Source organism: Athene noctua, chromosome 3 (assembly GCF_965140245.1).
Source record: "Athene noctua chromosome 3, bAthNoc1.hap1.1, whole genome shotgun sequence".
Lineage (NCBI taxonomy): Eukaryota > Metazoa > Chordata > Aves > Strigiformes > Strigidae > Athene > Athene noctua.
Window position 1 is genome coordinate 60,464,221 of NC_134039.1, and position 22,889 is coordinate 60,487,109.

The 22,889-nt window shown below is 40.4% G+C and overlaps 1 protein-coding gene across 1 annotated transcript in view; it reads left to right on the top strand.

Annotated features, from left to right (window-relative positions):
• Positions 1–5,447: 5,447 nt before the first annotated feature.
• CFTR (CF transmembrane conductance regulator) overlaps positions 5,448–22,889 on the top strand; it is a 90,986-nt gene continuing 73,544 nt past the window's right edge. The window contains exons 1-3 of the mRNA XM_074901560.1: positions 5,448–5,500; positions 18,625–18,735; positions 19,910–20,021. Of these exons, the coding sequence (XP_074757661.1) occupies positions 5,448–5,500; positions 18,625–18,735; positions 19,910–20,021 (276 nt within the window). The remainder of the gene's footprint in view (positions 5,501–18,624; positions 18,736–19,909; positions 20,022–22,889) is intronic.

Consider the following 22,889-nt stretch of genomic DNA (forward strand, 5'->3'; position numbering starts at 1 on the left):
AATAGAAATGGTTTGTCACAGACAATTTCTGTGCTTCTGAATGAAATAATATATTTTCACTTCCCTTATTGTGCATAAACAATTTCTAAAGGCTTAAAAATACCTTTCAGTTTGAAAAAGTATTCTTGCAGTTCTTATTAACTTCTTAGACCAAATGTCAGCATATGAACATGTCTGACTTGTCTGATGGTTCCTTCTAGTGTGATAATTTTTGATGAAAATTATATGCAATTTGAAGTGCTTTGAAGAAGTTCATCTGGAGTATCTGTAGGATCAACCTCTGCAAATTCAGGATGAGTTGCACTAAAAACCAACACACTGCTATTCTTCTGTTCTTACATCAGGCTTGTGATGTATTCATTGCTGTTTTCCCTTTCGAGACTTCCATGTAAGAGTTTATCCACATGTGATATTCTGTCCATTTTGCCTGCCCCAAATGAAAGGTCTAGTACTTTCACAGTACTTTACCTCCTAGTTCCATACCCTGTATCACAGAAATCCATGCCTGGTAGAAGATCTGCTTAGTTTCCCTGAAATATTAAACTGTTTTCAGGATGTATCGAGACCATGAGTTGAATTGACGTAGTCAGATACTGATGATGCAGTGTGAGAAAGCAAAAGTATCCGGTGCACAGATTAAGAATGTTAATATATGAATACTGAGAGCCCTGGTTGAGGCAATTTGAGCAGTATTAAAACAGTTTATTGGGATACAGTTTCTGCTTGTGTTAATGGATCCAGCAGCTGTCAGACCTGCATCTTCTACATCTAAATATAAAATATTCTGTCCATCTGTATTCTAAAAGTGTTACAAATGCGGACTCAAAATCTATTTGCCTGGTAAATATCTGAATAGTTTACTTTTTTCCAATAAATGCTGCTGTAGCTTTTATCTTGGTTGTGATTCAGTTTTCATTATATTTCCTTGGAATAGAGCAGCTCTTTGGAATTCATAGTAGTATAAGCCAAAACTGACAAGCAGTATGAAAAGCAAGACATTGCTAATTTATCTATAACTAGAGAGTCTTGTGGGGACTTCAACAACTAAAAATGTGTAAGCCATTGGGTAGAATGCTTTTGTTGAATATTAAATTATACATATAATTCTAGTTGACAAAGTTCTTTCATTGTTACTGCTTTACTATTCTGTATCCTTTTCTAAGGTTGCCTTGGTGTGTGAGCAGCTCTGAGACAGAGTAATAATTTTTTTTGTAAATAAAAACTGTAGGGTAAAGTAAAGCTGTACCCTATGGACTGTTGGACAGACTGCTTTCCCTGCTACCAGGAATAATAGGAAGTTAGATGAAGTTAAGACATCTCACGAGATATTGAGGGACAAGACCTGACCCATATCTTAAGGGCATTCATCCAAGAGGATCTGAAGCAAGGCCTCCCACCATTATTTAAATCCCTTGGAATGAGGAAGTGAACCCAGGTGCGCTAGAGTCCTCAGGAAAGCTTGATGGAAAGACCATTGTCAGGTTTGTGGATTGAGTTTTCTGCTTTTATTAAAAGAAATATCTGGAGAGTAGACAACAGTTGAATGAAATATTACAACCAAAATAGTTTCAAGTTAATTAAAAGATATGGAAAAATTTGAGGGTTTGGTTAGAAATTTGATTGATAGGTCTGGTTGCTTCAACCACCGAACAAAGAAAATAAACCTCACCTTGATACCTGTTTTCTCTCTCCCTATCCCTACAGCAAAGGGACTTTTTTGTTTTTGACAGGTCTATTTTAAAGAATAAACTTTTCAGTTTGGAATTACAAGACTGAACAAAACACTTTTTCATTTTAAGCAACAACAAAAAGTCAGTGGCTTAAAGTGTTACTTTTGGCAGCTCCTTGGCTTAATTTTCTAAGGAGATGGTGTTTAATATGATCGTGCTTTCTCTTTCTACTAATAATTTCTACCCCATTTGTTCACTGATGTTAGCTAATCCAAGATTCAAATACAATTAGTTTCATCTACCCTTCTTGAAAATCAGCAGCTGGATAAAAAACAAAAAAACTTCAGACCCCTAATGCATTGCTCTACCTAAGAAAGGGGGTGCAAAATTCCACTGGTGACTCTGTGGCAGCTAAAGCTGATCTTTCCCTTGGGCTGCCTTTCTCCTGCCTTGCCCCTTGCCATAGGGTTTGTACCCTTTGCACCAGTGTTTGGTGGTTGGTTTTCCTCCTCCTAAGTTCAGATTCCTCTGAAAATGCACCACTCTGGTGGAGTTTTCAGCTAGACCAGAAGCCTTTAGCAGCTTTACAGGCAGTCTGGGAGTCCTGGAGAGGAATGGGAATGGGTATCCAAGGGCAGGAGAGAGGCCAGGGTTACAGCCCCCAGGGTGGAAATCAGTTTAAATTGCTATGAACATGAAAGCATGTAACCAGCTTGTCTGTTTCCCGTGTGTGCAACTTGAGACTGACCACAACACGCTGGTTCTCACCTGATGTTCTCACCTGATTCTCTCACCTGAGGTAGCCCTGCACAAGTGTGGCAGCCAGAGTTACTGCAGTGATGGCACGAGAAACCAGCTGTTACTCGTTCTCCTGTTCATGTGCCACCTGGTTCTGTAACTCAGCCTCACTACATTCTCTTCAGAGATATAAAGACAGATAGATGATGCATGTGGATATAATTAAAGGATAAAGTAGCTGTTGTCATAGTGGGTTGCATTTCTGTAGAAGTAAAAGAAGATCTTGTAAATGAAATTCATAGATAGTACTAAGATTGGAGGTATTTCAGTCCCTAGAGAGAATAGAAATATTATGGTTTATTCATTCCTACTCACATTAATGCTAATGACAAGTTTCACATTCACGTCAGCTGAGTATGTTCAGGATCCCTGGGAATATTAGGAATAACAGTTGCTCTGAAACTGCAAAATGTTCAGTTTAAAAAAAAAAAAAGGCAAGTAAATGTACCAGTGGAATGTTTTTGGAAACAGTCAAAAGAAAAATAACAAATAATTCTGTAAAACACAACTAGTTGTGAGTTTGTGACTGGGTGTGTGTGTGTGTGTGTTTGAGGTAGCTGTTACTGGCAAAACTATCGGATCACAGAGCAGGGAAGTAATCCCCAGGTTCTGGTGGATAGCTGGTACTTAAGGAATTAGGCAAACAAATATTTTAAGAAATGCTCACAATAGAGATCTAGAGAGCTTGACATATAAAAGGTCAAGTTTTTTCAAGTAAAAAAATTAAATAGTTGACAATGACTGACAGGATGTCTTTGTTAGTTCCATATTTGCCACAAATGCTCACAAGTCAGCTCTGGTGGTAATAGCAACAGGGAGATACTGTTATGAAAACCACTCCATTAGCCATTGACATTTTAGGCAGTTTGGATCTGATCCATGAAAGGTCTTAAATGACTAACATACCTCACCTCCTAATGCAAATTACAAAAAAAGTATAATCCCATGCTCAGTTTCTGCTTTATTCACCTGTACCAGAGGTCCGAAGGCTAGTGAGGGAAAGAGCCTTTACCAGGGGCATGTGTACTGCTCAGAAGACTCAGTTTGTCTTTAAATTAGCATTTCACCGTTTTCTAACGAAGTGGAAGAATTTTGGAGACTTAAGTGTTATCTGCAACGCCGGGGCCTACGCAAAGAGCTTCCTTCAGGGGTGGACGGAGCGTGTGGGGTCGCAGCCTTGCTCCAGAGGATGGAGCCGACTCGAGCATCTCATCGCGGTCACGGAGCGCGGCCGGGCTGGAGGAGCCGTCACCGGCTGCCGCCACCAGCGCCTCGGGGAGCGGCGGGAGGTGCCTCCCTGGAGCTCGGCACCAGGCGCCCTGAGAAGCCCGTCCCGCCTTCTCCCGGCGGCCGCGGTGCGGGGCGCGATGCGGTGCGGGGCGCGGGGCGCAGGTCCGTCTCCGCTAGGTGTCAGGGTGCTGGCTCCGCGCTGCTGTCCTGGAGGAGCCCGGGCGGATTTCGCCCTGCCTCTACACATTGTCTGAGGACATGCTAAAGTGCGGACAGTTTCCTGGAGTCCTGCCTGCCTCGTGTTTCTTACTGGTTTTGTCATTAATAAAACAGAATCGGGAAGGATCCGAGGGAGGTCTGAGACACAAAGGAGCCCGGTGCGGTGACAGGGTAAGAGGGCACTTCTTAGCTATCCGCAGTCTGCGAGGGAGAATTGCCAAGGCAAGGAGAAATTCTTTATGAAAACACAGCGGGGTGTAACAAGAGGCGGCGAAATAAAAAATGTCTTCAAAGTTTGCAGAGAGTTACAGCTGGTTAAATTGTAGTGTGATCTATAAGTGCATAGAGAAGCACATTTGCCTCTTTACAGAGCCAGTTCAGAGGGGAATGGCTGCGTGCTTAGGAAAGCGTGACCTTTTCCATCCATTTTTTCTTTAAGAAGTGAAACTGGAGTGCGTAGATACCACAATAAAGCATTCAATAAAATTAAGTCTTATACAGAATTAAATCACGAGGTTTTTTTCCTATTTCTTGTCATCTTTGTCTTCTCTAAAGCATGCTTTCTGCCGTGTGCTCTGAAAGCGGCAATTTCGTTTGGACGGCACGTGTGTAATGCTTCAGAAACAGCTTTAGTGTTAAATCTGGGTGTTTGGGCTAAACTTCTTGAGGAAGTTTTTCTTTCAGTGCTCATTTCTCTCGGTTCAGGTAGCCGTGCCTGCCAGAAGACTTTCTGAAGGCGGTGTGTTTTAAGGTGGGTACGATGGGGCTTCCCGCTCTCACGCACTCCCCGCGGCTCTCACGGTCCGGGCCCTGCGCCCCTGCGCTCTCCCGCGGGACCGCGCGCAGGTGCTGGGGGCGGGGGGGTACGGGGGCTGCTGGCTCGGACCCCGGGTACCACCAAAGCCAAACCCCGCTAAACCCGACTTCGGCTCCCGCGGGTCTCAGGGGGATTGCGAGCAGGCGGCCAGCGTGCCGGGGTAGGCTCGGCGGTGTGGAGCTCCGCGCTTGGGGGGTGAGGGGTTCTCCGGACGTCCCGAGGGGGGTCTCCTGGCCGCACTGTGCCCGCCGACCGGAGCGCGGGCAGGAGGCACGGCGGGACGGGCAGCGTCACCCCCGCGGCCCCCCGTCCGGCGGGGGCTCGGGGAACGTTGGGGACCCGCCGTGGGGCGACTGGCGAAGCGGCGTCGGCAGGTGGAGTTAACGGGCTGGCCGGGAGCCGGCGGGGAACCGGGGAGGGGAGAGGAGGGGTGCGGGGGGAGCCGCGGGGCGCGCCCGGTGCGCGGTGCCGGGCGCGGCGGGGAGGCGGCAGCGCGGGCCGGGGGCCCAGCCCTCCCGCTTTTGAACCCGGGCAGAGCAGAGGCGGGGAGAGGGGCAGGGGCAGGAGGCAGGCGGTGACATCAGAGTCGGCCGAGCGGATAAGGTGGGAGAGCCGCAGGAGCGGAGCGGGCGGGCGAGCCGTCAGCGATTAGCGCCTGCCGCCGGGTCCCCGCGCACCGCACCGCACCGCAGCTCCGCGCAGCTCCGGGCACCATGCAGAGGTCCCCGCTGGAGAAGGCGAACGTCTTCTCCAAACTTTTCTTCAGGTGGGAGCCCCGTCGCGGCGGACACGTGCGGCGCGGGGCAGCGGCAGGGCGGGGGGCGCGGCGGGGGCTCCTCTCCCCCGGGGCGCGGCGGAGAAGGTGGCCGAGCGCCGGGCGCCGCTCAGCTCAGGAAAGGTCTGCGGGGAGCGCGGTGGAGCCTCGCTCGTTGCCGAATGATGAGATCTCTCTTTTTTTGCGTTGTTGTTGCCTGGGATTTTAGCACCGGGAACGGGTTCTGTCTGCCAAGTGGTATCAACCCTCGCTGGACCCGGACAGATGAATTTATGACATAATTTGAGTAACCTTTGGTAAATTGCTCAACTAGCTAATCTGTTATTTCACTGTAAACTGTGAGAACACGATGGGGTGGGGGGAGCAGAGGGGAAATGCTCTCGGAGTAACTATTCCTTCTGTTTGGCTTTTAGGGTGTTTAGCATTTGCTTGGTGTGCGAGGGTAACATAACTGGAAACTGCTGCTCCTTGCAAGCCTTGCAAGTGTTCTCTCCCTGGCTCCTTTTCTTTCTCACAACTTCAAATAAAAAGAGAAGGAGCCAATACCAACGCCTGGGCACAACGTACTTTATAAGACAATATAGAAGCCTGAACATGTTTTATGTGACATTGCTAGGAATGACACTGCCAACTGGAAGAGCAAATAATCTTTCAGGCATTGGCCCACACACCAGCAGCTTTGCCAGGGTGCGGGTTCCCCCTTTTGTTACTTGAGGGTCTTTTGCACGGCAGGGAGGGGAGGGAGGAAATCTTGTGTAAGATGCGAACATGGTGTCTGAAATGGGAACACGTGATGTAAAACCATAACATTGGCACGAGGTGTCTGCCCGAGCAACTGAGGGCTTTTAGCTCACTTCTTAATCCTTTTGGGATAGGTTTCTTTTTCAGCAGGCTGGCCTGGACCTTTTTTTAAAGTTTCTTCATGGAAGTGGGTCTGTCTGAATCACTCTGCCTGCCTTCCCCACTTTAGCTCATTTTAGCCAGATGTGACACTGGGGAAGGATCCCAAACGTAACCGGTTCCTAACATTTTACAACTATCCAGGTAAAGGTGAGGATCCTAGAGGTGTCCTCCAGTGGTGCTGCAATGGGAAAGAAGCCATACCTGCTCGCAAGTGCTGTTAGAACCTGGGAGTGTGGATGTTGGGAGTGTAAGCCTTTACAAATTCTCCACAGACGTTTCAGTCAGTTCTCCTGACAACTATAATACAAATTTGTAGGAAATAAAGCTGCATATTAGCTTCATTGCTTGAAGAGCCACTTGTTCTATTTTGTTTTATTTATTTGTAAAGCTTCTATCAGAGTAGTGCTCTCCTAGAAACTGTGATGCTGAAAGTGTCACAAAAAAACCCCCAGTAAGATAAAGGAAATATACTTCTGATTCCTACCTTAGTTAAAGTTCCTATGGCTGAAACCAGATGCAGTTCGTGCTCGTTAAGTATATAATTAACCATCCTTGGGCCTGACCTGGTCTTTTAAAATCACAGTCTTTAAGTGAAAATGATGTTTGAATCATGTTTATCACGCATGATACATTATGTTGTACCAGCTCTCTGACTGTAACTAAAGTGATAAGTATATAAAGTTAGAGATGTTTATGATGAATATACTAGAGCAATTTCTTTACAAAATTTTATAGTAACATTGTTTCATAGAAAAATCAGGCACTTAAAGTAAACATTCAGTTCACTGTGTCAGAACAGCCCGAATTGTATGTGTAAATCTATAAAGTATCCAATATGGTTCTAATACCTTCAGAATGATGTTTCTGTGAATGAAGAAGTCTCTGCTTACTTGTGTTTTACCACATACACTGTGAATATCTTTGTTTCTTCATATATATGAAATAATTGAAAAGGTCACAAAAGTGAAAGCCACAAGATAAGAAAATGCATTACATCCAAGCTGGCAGCAAAGATGTCTTTCTCTTAAAAATAAATAAATAAATAAACAAACATTTTAAAAACATACAGTATTTATAGAGATGAAACATATTAACTTGTTTTAAAATGTATCCCTTCTGTATTCAAGGACTCCATCAGTTTCTGTCTCATCAAAAGTAGATCAGGATGAATGCTAAAGATTATTAGCAGGGCAAAGGTTCTTCAAGATGTAAGAATTTCACAATACTTTGAAGTGTATTATTTGGGCTGAGCTTTACAAAGTCAGAAGCACTTGCTACATATCAGTAACAGAAGACCTGACCACTCAACTGGAAACATCCACAAAGTAGTGATTAATGAGTGAGATTGGAACAAGGTTTTCCAAGATGTCAGACTACTCTATTAGTGTTTTAACTGAATCTACACACATCATTGGTTTCTGATATTGATCATATTTAGTAAAGCACTCCAGGACATGCCTACATTTTAGTACATGCTTTACTTCCATGAAAATGTGTGAGACAGAACTCAAGGGCATTATTTCTGAAATAAGTAGTCGATTCTTTTTTAAAAAAAATACAAAATAGAAAGGTGTGTATGGAAAAAGATTGCTTTTTCCAATTATGATGAAATAGTTGCTTTCAAGTACAACATTGCAGAATGCTTCAGTTAAGAAACTTTTATAGGAGGTTCCTATGCAGTTATGTGTGAAGTGCTAATCTGAACATAATGCAATAAGTTGAAGGTCATGTTAGCAGAAGTGACGCTAAAGTACTAGCTGTTATTCAGGAAATCTTGCTAATAAATGTAATATTATTATTTAATATTGTATGAGCTGTTATCAATATCTTGATGCTGATGTCATTAAACCTACTGGCAAGGTTTTAGTGCTTCATAATGTGTTGTTAGGGCTGGAGGGATATGTTTAAATGTGTGAAAGTCAGAATGGAGCTCCTTGCTTTTAAGTGAATAATTTAGTCGTATTTCAATATTGTTTATACATTTTTTCTTAATTCTTCATGCCAAAAGGTGAGAAACTGTCAAGTCTTTACAATGAGTAGTATCTTAGGGAAAATGTTATATTTTTGTTGGATTTCCAAGATGAGCGACACTGGTGGGGCAAAAAAAAAGATAATTGCTTGGGGTGGTCACAATAGAAAGTATTTAGACATTAGAAATCAACTTTCATCCTCAAAGCTGAACAATTTTTTTTAGAAACTGAGTTTTGTTGGTTAGGAAATGAGGTGTGAGGACAAGTGGTTTGAGATCCTCCATTGGGATGACACAAAACAGTAGATACTAAGTGTTTGTGGTTTCAGGGTTTCTTTTGTGTTTTGTTCTGTTTTCCTTGTGACATTTTCAGAGCTGATCCATTTTGTTCCCAACGACATGTGAGATATTTGTCTGTGCACTGCCAACTTTTTGTCTTGTTTAAAGAAAATAGAGTTTTATGCAGAAGCAGTTAGATGGTCATATGCTCAATTTTGTATTAATTGTAAAGCTTCATTTTTGTCTTTATAACATTTACTTATGTTCTTGGAGTTTTGCAGTGTCAAGACCATACCTTTTGTAGCAAACAACTTCAGAGTACTTTGCATACACCTAGTTTTTATTGTAGATTTACTGAGATTGGGCAGTATTGTTATGGTTTTATTAAGGCAAATTAATAAATTAATTAATTTCTAGCTGGGTACTGAAACACAGAGTTATTGCTGGAGTTTCAGAAAAGGCTGCGACTTTGTGAATTCTGATTTTTTTTTTTATATGCAAATTTAGATATTTAAATAGAAGTTCACAAAAAACAATCCTTGTGCTCATGACCAACTCTTTAAGCATATACTTTTGCTTTGGTATGTACTAAGTGTGACAACTGTCTTGGCAGGACTGAGTAATTCGGTGCCTGATTCATTATTAAATCCAAATGAGAAATACAAACTAAGTCAGCTTTTGTGCCATATCTTCTTGTGGGTTCTGTCCATCAGACTTGCTCTAGTTACTTCTCTCTTTCCAAATCAGAGAAAAAGTAAACTGCCACCTTTTTATACAGCTGTCCAGTGGTTTCAAGAACAATTTAGCAGGTAGGGGGTAAATGTTGGATTCCTTCTTCTGCCATGTGTGTACTGGGATGGGTGGGATAAGGAATTCAATTCTACACCTCATCTTTTCTGGGAAGTAGAACCAGTGTTACCAGGGTATGGCAGTGAAAGTGTTTTAGTTCTCTATCTCTGGCTCAGCAAGAGTCTCTGTAGTCTGCTGGGTCAGAAACTTGTTTGCAAGTCCTGATTTCTGTTCCAAGGGCACTTTTTATGAAGTCTGTTAATAACCTTTAGGGTGGATAACATATCCAGGACTTAAGTTTTGAAAGTACCTAGCCCATGAGCTACAGTCATGGTTATTCTTTCACTCTTTCTAGCTTAATTCAGTCGTAATTGCAAATTTGAGACCTTGATCAACATAGTTTCTGGTTTGAAACGGCATTCTCATGAGAATCAGTTTGAATCTCTTCTGAGAAAGGAACTAAAGCCAGACCTGCTCTAGGCAGTCTCTGCTCTATCCTTGAACTGTGTATTTTAGGATTTAATACTAAGAGGAGACTTAGGATTTTGATTACTGAACTGAAAGGAATTTATATGTTTATTTTTCTAGAGAAGTTTGGGAATTAATGTGTATATTTGTACTCAAAACTTGCCCTGAAATTGTCTTGAGTTTCGAAATATCCCAGATATTGTATAGGAAGTTTAAAGACTTAATTCATATCTATAAATTTCACTCTGGAGGGCAGGTGTTTGGAAATTGTCATATCCAACATATATATGGAGCATCCTCTATCAGTACCTAGCTGTAGCATCTTGCTCATCTTTCCCCTCTGAGCAGGGAGGCTCTGTGTAAGCTGGAAACTGTGAGCAAGTGGATTGAGTTGTATGGGGTGATGTCTCAGTTGCTAGGACAGCTGGCTTAGACACTTATACAAGGCAAATTTCTTACAGTGTATTCTTAAGGCCCTTTATGGGTCTAGTCCTGAGGATGTGCCTTTCACTGATCCCAGGTAATCATAACTCCTGGCTGTTAGTGAAAACCAAGCACAGATGCAGCCACAGAACAGATTATGGCCCTGTGAGGCTGCCTGGTCATTTGTCTACTGCCAACCCTTCAGACCCGTTTGAAAGTCTGGAGAAGAGGAGGCTGAGGGGAGACCCGAAAGGAGGTTGCAGAGAGCTGGGGATGAGCCTCTTTAACCAAGTAATAAGCGATAGGACAAGAGGTAATGGCCTCAAGTTGCACCAGGGAAGGTTTAGACTAGATATTAGGAAGCATTTCTTTTCAGAACGAGTTGTTAGGTGTTGGAATGGGCTGCCCAGGGAGGTGGAGGAGTCCCCATCCCTGGAGGTGTTTAAGAGTAGGGTCGACATAGTGCTGAGGGATATGGTGTAGTTGGGAATTGTCATTGTTAGATAAATGGTTGGACTGGATGATCTTCAAGGTCTTTTCCAACCTTGATGATTCTGTGATTCTGTGAAATGGCAAGCTTTCAGTACTTCTGAAAGTCAGCCCCAGATGGTTTGAAGATGTGCGTGCAAGTTTTGGACTCCTTTTGAAAATTTTTCTGTTAATATTTCTAAGGTAAAATATGAAACTTGAACTGGAGAAAGGATGCTGAGTCTCCTACTCTGAAATAATTTCAGCCCCATAAATACCTTCTCTAGTAATAAGGCTAAATTGTTTCCTTGGCTCAGCCTAATACTGCATCTAACAAGCAGAAGTTCAAACCCTGTGTAACACAGTGACCTCTGTCTCCTTCATACCTCTAATGCACAGTTGCCTCTAAGTTGCATCTGAGTTTCTGAATGTATGTAAAGCTTCTTTTCTTCCTGCAGGAGGAATACTTACTATCTATCTTGATATTCAAAATTAAATAATCAAGCATTTGGAAGACTTGCAGACCTGTCTGTACCTTTTTATTCTCCTTCATGCTTACTTGATCTTGGTGGGATAGAAAATAACCCATACAAATCCTTGAATTCTTTCTTAATACTGTAGGCAATGACATGGAAAGCAGTTTTATTATCTGTATTATAGAGGCTACTAAATGCCCTAACAGAAATCTGAAGTCTACTGTACTAAGCACTGAAACGTATTTGATAAGGAAGTCTGTTTTGAAGATCTTCAGGTCTAAGTAGATAGCACAAAGAATGCACTAAAAAGACATTTCCGTATTCGTTCTGTAGAAAAGAAAGTGGGGTGTACGAGGTCTGTGATTTGTCCTGGGAGCATGTGGTGGAGTCAGTGCAGACTGCCTGAGATCTCCTGTCCTGGACTTTAATTGCACAGGAATATTTGTGGTGTGGCAAAGTTATTTCAGAATATTTCTACAGTGCACAACTATCATCTCTTTCCTACAAAAAAAGTGTCAGTCTCTGAATATCTAAATTTTTGGAATATGCTTATTTTCAAAGTGGTGAGAATAATGTGTATTGTTGCAGAAGAGCTCTACAGGTTGCCATTATCTTGTTGGGTTTTTTTTTCACACACACACACCCCCCCCCCCCACTTTGCAGCATATGCATGTAGGTATAATGGTTGTGGGGACAGGATGGTGCCAACCTGACATCTGGATAATAATGTGTCACATTATGTCTTCTAAAATAAATAAGTCAAAGGTCAAATTAAATTGTAGCATATAAGAAGACTTTAGTGATACACGTTGCAAAATTTTGCAATGTAGACTTGTAGAAGAGTTCAACCTCCTTTCATGAGAGAGGGGGTATGCCTGGGTGAGATGAGCAAGAACTCACAGGCTGTGTTTACATATCACTCCCTCTCATATAAGCAAAAGGATCTGCATGAGCATTTTCACAGTCAGCAAGTAGCTAAACCAATGCTGCGCTGTCATGAAGCTCCCAAAATTAGGAGAGAATGAGTAGGCTTTTAAGACATATTTTGAAACAGCATTGTTTTTCCCTTGAAATCAGGACCCTCCTGCTTGTCAGATATGGGTAAGCATCCTTCCTTCAGGAGAGTAGGTGGAAGTGAGGATCAATCCTGAAAGGCAGTGCTTGGGTTGACCAGCTGCAATACTAATGCCTTGGCTCCATGATCAAGGTTGTGCCTTAGGAGAAAATACTAAGTGACACCTGGGAAAGGTACTTGGTTTCAGGTATATTCCCATGTTTTAATGTTGGTATTTATGTTTTTATAAACTTTTTTTCAACTTTTAAAATAAAGGATGTGATTCTTTTTTGTATTAGAGTCAATCTGATATTTCACTTTATTTCAGTTTAACTCAGTGTAAGATTAATCTGTAAAATCTGGGATGCTTTTGTTTCTCTGGAGGTTACAAATACAAAGAACACAAAACCAAAAAACACCCCAGTGTTGCTTTGCTCAAAGCCCAAGATCGTTTTGGAAATCAGAATATATGAGACATTTTCTCTATTAACTTGCAAGGATCAGGCTGAGGAATAGCAGCATCTAATACTAAGATACAGAGAAGATGGCAAGAGCAAGTAGTAAGAGAAGCACTCCCTAATTCAGGATTAATTCCATGTTACTGTAGTGGTGATTTACATTTTGATACTTCGTGTTTAAATTAAAAATAAAAAAATCTTCCCACCCTCCAATGCCCTATTTTAACTGCCACAAATGTGTTCACCAGTTTGTGAAGGTGTTTATACCTGATCACATATCAGTCCTGGGATTGGAACAAATTACAGGTTTGGAAAGGGCTTTTGCACCTGATTTGTAATTGTATGCTAGTTTGTCATGAAATGTATCTATAAATGCACAGCTAAGACAGTAGAGTAAAAATTGGGTTACATTTGTTGCTGTCACATTAGTGACACATCTGGGAGATTTTAAAATTCAGTTCAATCATCAATAGAACAGCTCTGCAATAGTTTACTGATGCAAACTTTCTGCAATGTTTATTTGCCTTTCAAAGACTAAGAGAAAGAAATATTTTTCTCTTATTCTTGTTATGGGATATATAACTGAGAAAAAGAGTGAAGATGAAGAAACATCCTCTCCTAGCCAGTTTCACTCTAGGCACATGCTGAAACAGCCTTTCAAACCCTATTTTCTAGCACATCATCATGACTATGTTATTTTGATAGCTTTGTTAAAGAAATATTCGAGGCGTATATTACACTTGACTTTGTTGTCTAAACAATTGACAGATTTTAATACATTGAATGTATTCTGTCCTTGCATCTTACACAAATACCTTTGTACACTTAATGTACTTTGTTTTCTCTTAAAAGTAGTTCTTGGTACTTCTGCAAACTGAAATAATTTTACTACCTTATTAACTGTAAGGAAAAAGTATTGAATTTCTGCTAAAAATCTGAATCTCAAAAATTTAGAGGTTAGATAATAATCTGAATAAGGGTTGCTTTGCAAAAACTGGGCATAAAAAGGCAAGCCTACCCCAAGAATTGCTGTGGAGTATTCCTAATTAATATTTGCTGGTGAAATCCTGGGGTTTAAGCAGAACATTGATTATTCTTAAAATGGTGCTGCTCACAGCTAGTGGCAGAGTCGATGGTACTGCAGCTTAGTATTTTCCATGTCAAATAACACCTCATGGGGAAGAATTGTTTATCAGTGAAGAAATTTAAATCTTAATTTTTGTGATCTGGGGAAAAAAAAAAAAAAAAGGCAGAAATTAGTAGGGTCTGCATTTACTTTCTGTTGTTGAAGCCCTGCAATAATTATGTGTAAATATTAAGCTCAGAATGCTGCATTTGTTTGTTTTTAAAGGGGAAAGTGCTAAAGGTTTAATACAGTTTTCAGAATATATAACATGCTATTTCGGCAGTTTACCATTAAACTGACTGCAGCCCTGCTCTGTCGAGAGTCACCAAGTTGCAGGAATTGGGCTGTGGTGCCCGACAGTCATGCTCTGTGGGTGCACTGACTTGTCCCATCTGTTAGCAAGGATCATGTAGAGCTGGGCTTGCCCTTTCTGGCTGCATTGCAGGATGCTCAGAGAAGAGGGTGTGTGGTGCAGACACTCTTCTGGAGAAACAGTTTTGAGTGTAGTAGAGATGCTGCCTCCAGTATAAAGTAAGCAGCAATTCACAATTTGTTCTGCTGGCAGGGTGATGGATATCTTTTGGGACAAGATGGGAGTGCAGAGCCTCTGGCAGAGTCCAGTCTGGTTTGACCCTTTGGGAATGTCCGAGCTCTATGTGATACCTCAGTCTTTTCCTGCAGTCTGTAGGAAATTGTGGCTCTACAAACACTTGTATAACACAGTCTCCAAAGCATCATAATCATGGCTTGATTATGTTCCCTGCTGCCCTTCCCCATAACTATTAACAGAAGGGATAAGATAAATCCAGAGGCACTTTCCTTGCTCTGTCTCCATCAGGATTTAGGTCCAGTTCCTGAGGAGCTGCAGGCACTATGCCTAGCTATAGTGTGTACAGGTATCAGTGCTGTGGAAGAGAAGGGAATGAAGCCATGGTCACATTGATGCTGCTCAGTAGATATTGCTGTGTTGTGCATAGGACACCTGTTGAAATGGTACCAGCCTGATCACAGACCCTTGCAGGAGAGCTGCTCTGCTTTGCAGGTTTTTGATAGCCCAGCCCTGCTGCTCTGTAACTGGCTCAACGCTCTGTGCTTCTTGACCTGAAGGGCCTGATGGAGACAGGGAATCCCTGTATCTGGGAGGAAGATCTGGGCAGTTGGCTTAGCAACACAGAGGCTCCTTCTGTCTTCAGTGCCATGCAAAGCAGCCTTAAGGGAGAGCCAAATCCTATTGACAAGCTAACAGTCTGTGTTAATACTCTCTGGAAAGCCAAAGACATCTGTCCTATCGGTGGAATTTGCTCAAGTGGGATGAGGCTAAACATGCTGGAGAAAGAAATAGCTGTAGTAAGAAATCTTACATATTGTTAAAGTGAATGATGAAGAAATGATCATTAGAAATCTACCAAAAGAGAAGTTAAAACAGTGTGTTATGTATATGATATTTACATTTCAAGATCATAAAGTATTTTTTTCTACAGCCAATCAATAACAGAGGTGGAACTTGTTTTCCTTCTTCTCTTCTTTCCTACTGTACACCCTTGAAACTTGTCCCCTGCTGGGTTTCATGTGTGTACCCATAATAACATTCCTAGTTAGTGGCAAAACTCTGACAGCACTACAGGTTTCTCTGTGAAAGAGTTCATTAAATGCCAGCCAGTAATCCAGTGGCATTTGCTAATGCAATGGTGTAAAGCAAATCTGTTTCCCTTCCTTCTTGGTCTCTTCCTTTTAAAAGAAATTTCTCGTTCTCAGCAACCACAAGAAAAACCTCAGAATTAATGCTGGCATTTTTTTTCTATTAAGCCAAAAAATAGAAGAGCTGTAATCATTGGCAAACTCTGACTGAGCTGTGTTGGCTGGTGATAAAGAAACATTGATAAACACAGATTATATTGCTAATTAAAAAAAAAAAATTATATATATATATATATACATTTTGCATTTCAAAACTTCGCAAGGAATCCAGAGCATAATGGTAAACTTGATGCTATTCGAGTCTGGCAAAAGGTTGGTTTTAGGAGATATTTATGTATTCTAGGTCTAGTAATAAAATATGTACCGTCTCCCTCCCACAGTTCTTGACAGCACAACCCAAGCAGCTGTTGAAAATCTACTTTGAGACAAACAGCATGTAACAGGCCAACTCCTCCCATGATTACCACTCCAACCTGAAGCCCCTTGGCACAGCTTGCAAATTGGCCACATCTAGTTAGGGTGGGACTTCTGAGCAAGGCCAGGGCAGCTGGGAGATGAACATCTCTGTGCAAGCCCTGTCAACAGCCTGTGATAAGAACCTGACTGTGGACTTGGAGGTCCCCGGGGGAAGGTGTCAGCACTGCTCCTTTAGCAGGCTGGAAGAGTTACTCTACCATAGTGGCAGCTACCCTGATGAGCAGAGAGATGAGGAGAAGGAATGCACTAAGTCTGTACCAAACTTGTTGACTTAAGAGGGGGGGGTGGCTTAGGGATCACATAATTTAGATGGCACTGATAACTGCACCCGGTTAAGCACTGAGTAGAACAAAAGACATTTCTAGGAGTACAGTAGATCTGCTAAACATACGGCCTTCCCCAAATGATAAAACAGCCTCTTTGTTCACTTTCTAAAGGCATGTTTTGTTACTTCAGGCAGTGGCAAAATGCCAGTGTAGGTGCTATTCAAATGTATAAATAAAATCAAATGTGTGGAGAGAAAGAGTGCAATGAAAAATGTTTTCCCAAAACAGTCTGAAACTATAAAGCATTTCTCTTTTGTGAAGTTGGGAATTGCAGTCTCAAAGCTTTATTAAGGGGCTCAGCAAGGTTATTACTTAGCTACGGTATTGGGAATTACAGAGGTTGCTTAGGAAGTACAGTTACTTTCTTGCATTAGCTGCAGTAGTGGTTTAGTGTCCTATAACTTGTATTCATTGCCAAAATATCTGTGTATACAGAACTTTTGATGAAGCCAGTCCATAAGAGTTTCTGTTCCCAAAGGACAAGGATTAGCTATTTCTCCACAATATGTGCACAAAGCCAATAGCAACTGGTCCTTTCTGCTGTCAGGAGTTGTCAAAATACAAATCAATACCTGATTTATCACTTGCAGTGGCCATGAAAGACTTTTATGTGACAGTATTATTTTAAATTCAGAAGTTTTCTCCTAATCCATCTTGTTATATCCCTGAAAACATTGGCCCTTGTTTCCAGTAGTAGTAAAGTTTATGCATGTTTTACCAATGACTCTGCAAAGTGGACTCTTCTGGCTGCCTTGCTGCCTTGCTGTAACATACCACGAATTGTGTGTTATTTCTCAGCCACAGTGGTGTCAGAGATGGAGCTAAAGCCCATATGATTTGTCTGAAACCGTAGCATGACTTCAGAAATGAAAGATAATCTTCTAATTTCTTAGAACACATTCTCTTTGCAGTGTGTGTGATATTAACTGTTCACTTGGGAAATATCTTTGTGCTTTAGTGAATTATGGATATTATAGACTGGTGTCTCATATGATTCATAACTTCATTAAAGTAAATTTTAGAGTGTGCATGTGCACAGTTGCACACCGATAGGCTTTGGCTGTTGTGCTAAGGTCTTTTTGCACTCATGTCGTGTCTAATGATGTTCTTTCACTGTTGTGTCAACCTCTTTGCACTATCAGAGGCTGCAATTGAGTGTGGATTACTTTGTGTGTATGATACATGTTCTTACAGGCATACGGGTAAGCATCTTCAATAGCTGTTTTTATTTTCTAAATGATCATGGGAGACATTATTGCATTTCCTTTGCAGTTTTACTAACTATTGCCTATAAAGAAAATTTAAAACAAAAATTCTGAAATGACTGAGGTTTTGCTGATGATAAGTTTTATCATAATCATAAATCATAGGGTTGGTTTTTTTACAAACTGTGTTTCCATATGGAAACATGACAGCCATCAATCACAAGCTACTTCTTTCACAGGCATTTAATTCTTTTAAGGAAATATTTTTTAACAACAGCAGTAAAGCCGAAACTCAAATAGTTTCAAAATAAACCATTAGTTCTTATGGTTGCTTGTTTATGTTTTGTTTTAGTCCCGTGCTTTCAAAAAGATTTCAGAACAGAAGCTGCTGCAAAATTTTGTACAATTCAGTGTGTCCTTTAAATTGGTATTACATTTTTAAACAAAATATTTGAAAAAAAAGCACAAAATGTTTATATGTGATGGATGCAATGAAGATCTTATGAGGAGTCATGTAAAAGATCTTGTATGTTGTTAAGTGCATGCTGCAGTGTCGGCTGTCAAAGGAACACTCAAACTATACTAAGATTTTCTCTCTTATAGGAATGAAGCTTATACATCCAGTTTACTATAGTTTTGATTTATTATTCATTTATATGGACCTAGCACATATTTGGAAATACAGTGCAAAGGTCTCAATCGCCTGTTCATTTGTCTGCTACTGACTGAATAGGAAGTTTGGAGCATGATCCCATCCTAATACTGATAAAATGCAACAGTTCTGCAATTATTCTTTTAATGTTATGTTTGTCAATATAGTTTTGTAAATAAGATACAGAGCTGCACTATATTGGGTTGTATTGTGTGTGTATGTGCACCTGTGCACATAGACATACTTGGGTGCTGGGCATAAAATATTCAGGCTGAGACAATGCAATTCCAGCATTACCCTCAGAAACTGTTGATTTTTTAATTTATTCATTTTTTTCTGCCTAGATGGACAAAACCAATTTTGAAAAAGGGTTACAGACGACGGTTGGAGCTGTCAGATATTTATCAAATCCCTTCTGCGGACTCTGCTGATAATCTTTCTGAAAAACTAGAAAGGTATGAAAGATTCATGAAATTATTTTGTTTCAGGAATCACACTGCACAATTTAATTAAAAAGGCTGTTGTAATGTTCTCAATGTTTAAATAGCGTTGGATGCAAGCTGTTTGCACCCGCTGACTGGCTCAAGTGTGTCCTCATTGAGCACATAGTTGTCTTTTGGAGCTGACTGGGATCCCTGGTGGAGATGTATCACCCAGATGCTCTAAATTACTATATGCAGGTACCTCTGATATCTGTCCAGTGACTAGCAAGGCTAGACTCCCTGTTAGTTCCCTATTCTGCTGTTCTTTCTTCCCAAAATATCCTTGTAAAACCTTGTTTTATTTTTTCTTCAGCTAAATAACATTTGTAATTTCCTTTGATACCACTGTTGAAAGACTAATTGCTTCTGCAGAAATCATACCCTGATTTTCCTACATTCCTTTGGTATAGCTTCCCCTGATGTGCCAGGGCAGCTCATGTCTGCACTGTTGTGTCAATCCAACTAAACTTAGTTGCAGTGTGACTTATGTATTCAAAACTGGTGGAAAGTATTGAGAATACCGGTAAACTTAATGCATTTTGAATATTTATATATGGTATATTCTAGTTATTTAATATTCTGTTGAAAAATGGAGACAAGATCTGAGGCAATTCTTAGGAGTTTTTTAATCTGTGAGTTGAATTTTGACTAAACACATGCTTTTGGTATATAGCATTGCTTCTATCAACAATTTATTATCAAATAGGAAATTATTTTCCCAGCAAAAAGGTTAAAAATAATGCTGTGCAGTAGAAAAGTAATATTTTTGTACTTTGTTGGTGTTTTCTTTTTGTAGACTGGAAGAGCTCCAAAACGTTTATTTGCCTATTATTTGTGCTTTGGTCTTAAGTACAGCAGGTTTCTTTAAAACACACAATGTGACCTTTTCATGAATTAATTCCCTGCAGAGTGATGTATGGCTGAGTATTTAAAACTGCCAAATATGTGGCTGAACTAGGTTTGAACTTTTATTGATCTATCAAGTCAATGAAGGCCAGGTCTTTGGGGTCTCTGCAAAGCTTTCTTTCATTAGTCACCTTAGCTAAATCTCCTTGGATATAGTTGAGTGAATTGAAGTATGTCAGAACCATAGACCCATGTATTTGCTCACACAAGTTAATGGTCTTGTTTTTTGGTTCCTTTTCAGAGAGTGGGACAGAGAGCTGGCAACTTCAAAGAAAAAACCCAAACTTATGAATGCTCTTCGACGATGCTTTTTCTGGAAATTTATGTTCTATGGAATAATGTTATATTTAGGGGTAAGGTTTGCTCTTGTCTTCAGTAAACTTTTAGTGTTCTGTAAATAGATCCAAGTCAGGGATTGCTAAATTAATACAGAATCCTGTGAATATCTACAGATTTTGCTCTGTATATTGCCTATGAAGATGATAAATATAGAGACATACTCAGGGACCTTCATTAAAAAAAAAAAAAGTATTTTCTGATAATGTCTTAATATCTTTAAAACATGCATATTAATAATTTTGAAGTATATGTAGTGCTAGGTGCTGGCATATGCTTCCCCAAGTACAGGCAGAGCACCTGAATTTTTGTATCATTGCTGAACTAAAGTAATTATTTTCTCATGTTACAGTTTTTAAGAAGTTTCTAAAGAATTTTCTACCCTACAGTAACGTAAATGACAGCAATTTTACATGATTTAGTCAATTTTGTCAAAGTGACTGTCAGCCAACTTCATAGTTAAATGCTTTATTCAGGTTTACATATTCAATAAACAAATCGTCTTCCTTAGTGGTAGCAATTCTGCATAAATAACTGTGTGAAATATGCTTGGATTTTGGTGCTGTTGGTACTCTGAAGTGTATGATCAGGAACTTGATGTAAACGTCTGAACTGGTTATGTTTATCACCTTTTCAGCATGTTAGGATTGCTCTGACTTACCAAATGGCACCTGTTTGAAAATCCTATCACTGGGGTTAGGAGCTGTGAAAACAGTTTATTATTAGTGGTGTCTCACTAGGTATGTTAGACAGCAAGACTGTAAATCTGAAAATTCATGTTAACCAATATGCACATTAAATATCTATGTTATTTTCAAGTTTCTGCATTTCAGTAGTAAAAGTGAGATATTACACTCCCATGCTACTCTGTTCAAAATGCTGTGATACCAGAAACTGCAGCTATAATAGACCAAGTGGCCCAAAGTGATCAGTGGTACATAGTGTTTTCAAGTGTGAGACGGATCTCTAGGCCAGATTTTTATTTTCAGAAGGTTGATACAGAAAGGAACTAATTCCACTGGAATTAGTGTTGAGTGTGATCTATTTTAGCTGTACTTTCAAGATCATGGATTGAGCAGAAGAAGAGCGTAAGGGGAATTTATGGAGAATAGCCCAAAATATCTCTGAAGTTCACGTTGCTTGCTATAAAACCAAACTTCTCTTTTCTTCTGCCTTTCTATAGAATATACCAAGGAACTATTCTAAGAGAATAACAGTTTCAGAAATGAAAACCTTCATTAGGAAGACACCTCTCTCAGGCAGGAAGGGGAGAGTAGTACGGAGAGTTGTCATCATTCCCATGAACTTGCTATTGACTCCTCTTGCAGAAGGGAAATTTCAAGCTAGGCAGATCTTCTAGTGGGTAAATGAAGAAAGATCATAATCTGCACTATGGCAGCCATGCCAGATGCATGCTAAGTGAAACCACACCAACACCTATACCCTCAAGTTTTAATAATTTTGTATAAACACTTGAAACATAAATAAGAATATCTGGAAAACTAAAACACAAGTCCTTAACAACATGCAGTCTTTTCAGCATCAAAAGGGGACTTTTTAAGTGTGAAAAGTTTTAATGCACCAGGTAGCATTTCAGGTCAAAGAGCATTTTTCAGGTTAAGCATCGAATTTGGAGCCTGACTTCTGCTAAGTTTTATGCTGGAATGGCTCTACCCCAATAAACTTCCATGGAGTCCCTCCTGTTTACATGTCTGTGTGAAAGACAGGCTGATCATGCAGATTACAAAATAGGTAAATTTATTTAGTGTCCTGGGATGGAAGTCCTGTAAAATATTCCTAAGTGTATTAATTTGGACTGCTAACAAAGTGAATGTTCTGGTTTAGATCACTGTTGATTTGATTTGGATAACTAATAAACGACTACAGTTTCACTTCAGGTTGGATTTTCCCCTAAGAATTATGGAAAAACTCACTGCTTCTTTCTCTTGTAACACCATGTCCAGAGGAAATGAGTATCAGTAATAGAATCAGAAAGTCACAAAGTAAAATGGTCTAAAGAGAAAAGGAAGAAATTCTCTAAAGAAAATGGAAATTGCTTTCCTTAAAATGCAGCATTCACATTCTTTTTAGTTTATGAAAAATTTAGCATGTGCTCCAGTCTGTCAGGCTGCTTAATTGACTATAGGCCTTAATCTTTTGCAATCACGTTTAGACTGTCCCCCAGATGTAGTTCATAAAGAACAACTCTGAAATTTCTCAGCACTAAGGCTTGATTTTGAAAATAAAACCTAGATTGAAAACATTCTTTATATTTTATCTTTTTTGCTTATTTTTTGTAGATAGATTCACTTACATGTGTGTGTACATGAATTCTGATTAAAAATAGGGGAATCAAGAAATTAGCTCCCAAGCCAACTTTGTTCTCTCCCAGATGAAATCTCTCCAACTTGCTGGACTCTTGTCACTTGGTGAAGAGCCTCAGGTCTCTTCTCACTGCCGCTTACCTCAGTCTGAAGTCTCCACTGCTATAGATTTGGTTCAAAGAGATGTGCTGTGCTTGCCTTCTCCGTACGCAAGGGCTGCACAAGAAGAAAGGAGAGATGATGTGTTCACTCTGGAGGGCTTTTCTGCATCAAACCCTGGGTTACCCTCTGTTAGAGTGTTGTGTAGGGCTGGCAGGAGGCAATGTGGCTAGAATGGAAATTGATGAGTCAATTAGTTGTCTTTGTCCAGGTAGGGCAGTTAACCATCTAGGACAGGGCCCCTTGCTATCTAAGGAGCTGTGTAATAACCCTTCTTTCTATACTCTTTCATCTTGTTTGGCAGCTCTTTTCTGGGACAAGACCCTTTCTTTGTGGACTCCTACCCAATTCTGTCTTTTATTTGCTCCTTTCATCACATTACTGCCTTTAATTTTTCAACTG